The 6,974-nt window shown below is 46.1% G+C and overlaps 1 protein-coding gene across 4 annotated transcripts; it reads right to left on the bottom strand.

Moving 5' to 3' along the window:
• Positions 1-635: 635 nt before the first annotated feature.
• On the bottom strand, positions 636-6,563 carry LOC124651462 (auxin response factor 24-like). Of its 4 annotated transcripts, XM_047190551.1 has the most exons (15): positions 6,486-6,563; positions 6,233-6,354; positions 5,469-5,567; positions 5,316-5,369; positions 5,055-5,231; positions 4,858-4,942; positions 4,319-4,409; positions 4,059-4,223; positions 3,730-3,849; positions 3,542-3,617; positions 3,289-3,460; positions 2,282-3,198; positions 1,343-1,533; positions 1,066-1,247; positions 636-981 (listed from the first exon to the last, which is right to left on the bottom strand). In XM_047190551.1, exons 1-14 carry the CDS (start codon positions 6,520-6,522, stop codon positions 1,097-1,099), a joined length of 2,457 nt encoding a protein of 818 aa, XP_047046507.1. In that variant the 5' UTR covers positions 6,523-6,563; the 3' UTR covers positions 636-981; positions 1,066-1,096. The 4 variants fall into 4 exon arrangements, with proteins under 4 accessions (XP_047046507.1, XP_047046506.1, XP_047046508.1 ...); XM_047190550.1 differs by having other exon boundaries at positions 636-1,247; XM_047190552.1 differs by having other exon boundaries at positions 636-1,247; positions 2,282-3,186.
• Between the last annotated feature and the right edge of the window lie 411 nt (positions 6,564-6,974).

Genomic DNA, 6,974 nt, shown 5'->3' with positions numbered 1-6,974 from the left:
AAGAAGGCAGAACAGGGACGATCATCCATGGATCCGATCGGACCGTGCAACGAGGGGATGGGGAGGTAGTTGGCACCCAGATGAAATCTAGAGTTTCCCCCACCCAGCCTTCCACCGGTCACGCCGTCGTGGACGACCTCCACCACCACCTCAGCCAGGGGCGCCGAACTGGCCGCTGCTCGACGACACGACGACCTTTCACCGCCCTAGCAGCTTCGGCGACAATATTTAGGGGGCTTCTTCAGCGGTTGGGCCCGTTGTCGCCACGGCTAGGGCCGGCGGCAGTGGCGGCAAATCGAACCAGCGTCGGTGAGGTTTCTAGCGACAGCGCGTGGGTTACGCCCCTAGGGTTGCCCTCCACAGGGCCACCCTGGTGAGGGCCGCCCTGGGGAACCACAAGTCTTCAGCTTATTCAAATGACCCTAATTTCTGCATTGAAAAAATACTTACAAATCTGGTGATCTCGTCTAGCGACATGAATGATTCTTGCTGTATATTGAACACTGATATGAAGAATTATGGCTGTATTGAACCCCTGCTCGACGGTTCAGGTATCAACTATCAACTAGCAAGCGAGGGAATACTCGGACAAAACATGCGTGCTAGTGAATAATCAAAACGCAAGTGCAGCAACATTAGGGGTCAAAGTGCATTCTTAAGGTATTTATACAGCACAGACTAAAGCTGTTCGCAACATGCTAGAATCGGAGTAATGTACAATGGAGGATTAGATAAGGTAAAGCAAGCGCCCAGGATGTCAGTCTATTCGTTTTCTCCTGCTGGACGCATAACGCAATGAACTTAAACCAACAAATCTCACCCAAAACTTATCAAGGGACGAACGGGGCCAACAGACAACAGGACACGCACCATCTACAGACAGGGATACCGCTGGGTTCACATACCCGATACACGCATCAACAGACCAACTATGCCACGAAAAAGCTCTCATGTCGCCTCTCGGTTGGCACTACAAAAGATCTGCAACAAGTGGACAACACTTGTCCTGTTAGATAGTTGGAGCAAGTATTGCCGCCAAAGACACAGCTCACCGACACAACATACTAGCAGTTTTGAGACATCAGGGATGGTGTGGTCAGGCCACCTCGGGGCTATCTGCCAGCAACCCTCTTTCCAGGGAGGCAGATAGATTATCTTCTGATGTTTCTCTGAGGGCACCTGGATTCATCTTCTGGATCACCTCCCTCGTATAGATGAAGATCTTATGGACCACATCGCAGAATTCACTGTAGGAACAACGAGATCCAAGTGAAAACAGTATTAGTCATGCATTAAAAAATCTCGACAACAATGGGAACATTCGAGTAGTGGCGGTACTCACTTCCACGGGTCATCCCCAACAAGCATCATATCACCATCAGTGTCAGTGTACACGACCATCCAATTCTTGCCAGAACCATTCAGCTCACCGTGGAAGTCGAACATCCGATCCAGTTCAGCAATCAACTCACCATAGCACGTGAACCTCGCCAGATCAACCGACCTGCCAAGTGCAATGCCTTGCTTGTGGACCTGAAATGAGAAGTCTCAAGTCATATTCAACACACAAAAGATAAAAGCAGATGCGGCCAGATTAAAGTAACAGAGCAGAACATTCGGTTCTATCAATGGTATCTTGGAAAATTAAAAAAAATGAACAAGGGAAATAAATAATTGGCTACTACAAAGTTTTCATGGTCTTTGGATGCTAGGAGAAAGGTTATCTAATCAGGACTGCTAACTTACTAGTTTTAGACTCTTCTTTATATGCACTGCATATATTGGCCCTTTGGCCTGAAATATTAATACTCTGTACATCATTTATCTTTCTATATTCCAAAAAGTATGATGGATCTACGCATGCCATTTTTGTGAGGAAAAACATAGTATCTGAAGGATGGAAAATCTGACAACACGCAGTGACTGTCAAGTTACTATGATAGTCTGTCAAGGAGTATTTGTTAAGGTGCACCACATAGAAGCTGTTTCCTGATGAACTAAAGCAGTGCCAAACAAGAAACCTCTATAGGCAACTATTTATTACCAAGGAGATTAAATACCTACCAGGTTTTTTATGTTTGAACCTGTGAAAAACTTAGCTTTTGAATGCATGCAATAATATTGCAGAAACAACTCAATTGGAAAATCAACTCAGCAAGCAGCAAGCAGCAACCAGCAATACATGGAGAAAACTCTCAAAACTATCGGCGGGGGATTTCTACATTGAGCATTTCACATGGCTAAATAAAAATAAGGTATAACAGCAGCAACAGTAGTATACCTTCGTGCAGCTCCGGTTGGACCAATTTTGCATTCTGCTTTGAGTATTTCTGGAAGCTTCTGGACAAGACTGGTGTTTTTCCATAACAGAATATAACTGAGTTCCATCAAGTGGATTCACAATTCTGGGAGGATCAGAACTTTTATCAACTTCAGGCTCTTTTACTGAATGAGGGGTTTGGGGCTTCCAATCATATGCAACATTTGTGGGGGATGTCAGAGGTTCAGATTTCTTAGGGCTGTCAAGAGGAATCCCAAATAGCATACACGGAGGACCTTTAGTTTTCCGAAGATCTTGAGCAATGACCGGTGGCTGTGGCTTGATTAAGTTCAGCGAGGTATCTTCTGTGTGGGAACTCAGCTCAGCATGGTCAAACCAACCGGAGGAGCGCTTATCAGTGCCCTGGACCTGAAGTGAAGTGAAATCTCCATTCCAGCTAAATTTTGCATTTTCCCTGCTTTGAGCGAGTGTCTTGCCATGCGTAGTTAGGTAATCAGGTCGTATCACTCCGAAACCAGCATTAGGAGCCGTAAAAGACCATGTGTCAGGCAACGTGTTGCGGTTAACTTGTTGGTTTGGATAATGAACATTGATCATGTTCCAGGTGGTTGAACAATTCTCAGATATCTGACTAGGAAAATAACACAATGAGTTCTGTGTAGCTTTCAGTGGCTGAAATCCCGATAACATGTCAGTGTAACCTTCAGGCCTTTGCACCTGGACCCAACCTTCGGAATTCAGTTTCCTCTGGGTGATACTTTTCTCTTGATCATGCTCAGAAGGCCACATGGTAAGCTTCGTGGAACTATTTAAATCATTAGGATCACCGAAACGACTTTCGAATATCGCATTTTCTTGACTCTGGAAGGTCTTTGGAAGCTGATTTTGGTGCGAGTTTGCAACGGCTTTCGAAGAAACTACGTGAGAAGGGAGCACATGTATTAGTAAATAGTAATGGCAGAAGAAAGAACTGCACCAGTTTAAGAACAACAAGGTCAAACTCGAACCTTCTTTGTTTACAGAAGACAAGTCAGATGAAGAAACTATAACATTTGGACGAGACCTCTTGTATCTGGGTGCCTGCTGTGGACTGACAGGAAGAGGGCTAACCACAGGTTCTATTTGCCAAGGGGAAACTTGGTCAGGACGAGGAACAGAAGACGCTTCATCCCACCGCACCTAATTCGCAAGAGCATATCAGCATATGCTGGTATAACTATATTTGTTTCATAAGAAAAGGAACAAACATAAGATTTGTACCTTAAGAGAACGCCATTCTGAGTCCGCCCAGCCAGATGGATCAGAATCACCTATTCCAACTATCGTTCCACTGAATCTGCCACATGAGAATTAAAGTTTCATGCCATCTCCCAATGAAAAGTCTGTGTCATTAGTAAATGTATCGCATATGTATTATTCACTAAAGGCTGCAACAGACAGCTGCTTACCTTTGCTCTGCAGCCTCCTCGCCTTCGAATCTCATCTTAAATCGCATCCCTATTGAATGATTTCGTTTCAGCGATTCATAGTACCGATCACAAGGGACCACAAATTCAGCTGGACTAGTCCTGCAAGATCAGTGTAAATAACACATCTGAGGCATGCAACATGCAACTCGTTATCACTTATCAATGCACTAGCGGTGCGGTTACAAAAACTTACATCTATCATGTAAAGGGATCTAGAATTTGATGCAAAAAAAATAAGCAACAAATGCGACAGAGCTTCTCATGAATTAAACACTCAGATAACACGTCTGCCTACAACTAATGCTAACCTTGGCTTATAGTATACAGTGAACATAGACCCCGTGTTCACAGCATGCCATGCTGTTGCAAGGACACCAAGATGCATACTGTGACTCGATATGACCGAAGATGGAATATTGGCTTGTTGTCTCATTGCACGCCGAACTCCGACACGTAGTTCCCCATTCTCACCTCTGATCATAGTCATATAAACGTAACGAACATTGATTAGTCTCAAAGACCAGAGGTGAGCACAAGCCACATGAATTGTTCAGGATGGCAAGCAAACCTGAGAAATATGAAGGCATCCCCAGCAATGAGACGCTTGTTACTAACAAAAACACTCCACCCGCTCTGCAGAAGGTGTCTTTTTGGCTGGCCTGAATCAAACAAACATATAGTTGAGGTTTCAAAAAACAAATACTAACCACACAAAATTTATAAAATTTGCAATTCGCTTACGGGCAATGGAGTATGGAATCTTTGCCGAAAGAAACTAAGTGTGCAAACAATGATTTTCACAATAAAATAATTGTTATTATCCCCAAACTATCAATTTCAATCACATGCAAATGAGTGTCTACACAAATAGCTGCAGATAAGATGGTCCTACCATATAGCAAAAATATTGAGTATCTATTGCATGAAACAATGCAGTTAAGATCAAAATAAATTGGTCACTACACAAATAGCCTCGCATTGCACTAACAACTAAAATCTGGCATTAAGTGTGCAACGCTGTAATGAAAGCTAAGGAAAACAAAACATCAAAGAACAGGACACGTTCTTTAAGAATAAATCATGTGCAAGCAGAAGGATGATTATCACCTCGGAAGATGTGACGGAAGCGCCACTCGACCCCATGCAGATCTTTGGCCATCAGCTCTTGAGTTGGGGGATGCTGACTCATATCCTGATCAAGGAGCACATGAAAGGCATCAGCATCACTATCAAAAGGCAGTCGTATACCAACAACAATGACAACAATGTAAGCAACATCAAGCCGAAGGCTCCAAGGGCCTAACCAGCGGTGGAAGGCACTCATCTGCGTGCCGGCGCAACACCGAGAATCCACCATGTGTGCTTGTGTCCGAAGCAGTCAGAGTCTTGCAGAAGGAGTGCACACAAGGCCTCTCATTCGCAGCTGGTGGTGCAGCAGGCACCTCCTCCTCCTTCTCCGAGGAGACATTTTCATTTTTCTGCTGCAAATGGACAGAAACATAATAGTGTTATTGTTTAGCGCAACAAACCTAAACCACCACCAAGCATAAGCAGAATGGACTCACCTTCTCAGGAAGCAGGGTGAGCTGGGCATACACCTCATCAGTATCTTGCTCGGCCTAGCAAAAGGAAGAGGGATCACACATCTAAAGCCTAAACCACAAAGGTAGTAGCATAAACTCGCAAGGAAGGGGATTATAGTACAAGTCTGCTACTACCTTCAGCTCGACGTTCATGACCTTGCACGGGATTTTCCATGGCAGATTGTAGAGGGGCGCACCCTGCTGCTGGGCGACCTGGTTCGTCGACGCTTCCACCTGAAAATTTGGATGCATAAACAAGCAGAAGCCAGAGGAACCACAGAGCAGAGGAAGAAGCACAGAGCCGAGAAATCATTGCACGTTTCCGTCACGGTTACGGGAACTGCCACAGACTTTGGGCAGCGACTAAAAAATTAAAAAGGTACCGAGGCTATTACCATTCCAGGCACTAAAGAAAGACCAAATCTCCAGAGTCAAGCTCACAGAAGTGGTAACCAGCAATAAAATAACGGGTTGCTAGTAACTGAGGATGGTATCGGAAGCGAAATCACGTCTCGGGTTGCTGTAGGGAAGAACCCTGCCGGAACTTGAGAAAACGAGAAAAAAAAAATCAAAATTCAGCCAAAAGGATCGCCCTTTGTCGAATATAAACAAAGAACTTGGGCGGATTCGGCTGTGAAAGACAGGAATTCGATATGGAAGCACGCCTAGTTTCTGCCGGCTCGGAATTTCCCAGATCGAGGGAAAGCACAGCGACCAAATTGCCTAACCCCGCGCTTAAACCCCCCAAAACAGCGGAATTTCGTAGCGATCACACGTAATCAGGCGAGCCCCACAAATTACGCAAGAACTCCAACATGGGAACACGCAAAATTCTCGGAGAACACAAGAGCGGCATCAAACCCCAGCTTGGCATCCGCCTCGCCGCCCTTCTCCTTTACCTGCTCGATGTGTCCCTGCGGTAAGTAGAAGACCCTCTCCCCGACCGCCGGCACATTCACCAGCGGCCCCGCGCAAGCCTTCCAAAGCTCCGTGAAGAGCACATCCGCCGGCACTCCCGCACCTGCACCGCCAAAAAGAAAAGAGAAAAAAATCCTCTTCTTCAGAAAAAGCACGATCCCAAACCCACGCTCGCCAAGGCCGCACCACCCAACACAAAGACGCGGAAACAAACAAACAAGAGCAAGCAATCACCTCCCCCGCCACCGCCGGCCGCCGTTGATGCAGCCATGGGATGGGATCGCTCACATCTGCGTCCCCCCACCCGGGCGAAACAGGAATTACGCGAAGCGGGGAGCGAATTCCTACGCCTCTTCCTCGCGAACCTCGCCCGTCCCTCCTGGCAATTCCGGCGAGCCCGTCCCTTGTGATTTGGGCAAGGGGCGGAGATTTTAAGTAGGGAGAGCAACAGAGGAGACGGGCGACGTCAGTTGTGTGTGTCTCGACTGTGTGAGTGTGTCGTGTGGGCGTGGCGAGTGTGTCAGTTTTGCTCGCTGCGAGAGGGGAGCGGTCAGGTTACCGCGGGAGGTAGAGCCGGCCTGCCCAACACAGGCTAATGTAAAAAATGGTAACAACACATCACCGCCACTGATTTTGCAGACTCCATTTCATATTTCACCTATGTATACATACTTCATATTAGATTTAAATAAAGTCGGCATTTGTAAAGTTTCATCAATCACA

This window comes from Lolium rigidum, chromosome 5 (assembly GCF_022539505.1).
Source record: "Lolium rigidum isolate FL_2022 chromosome 5, APGP_CSIRO_Lrig_0.1, whole genome shotgun sequence".
In the NCBI taxonomy this organism is placed as follows: Eukaryota; Viridiplantae; Streptophyta; class Magnoliopsida; order Poales; family Poaceae; genus Lolium; species Lolium rigidum.
The sequence above is the reverse complement of the archived record's forward strand: the minus strand, read 5'-3'. Positions and strand labels throughout refer to the sequence as shown.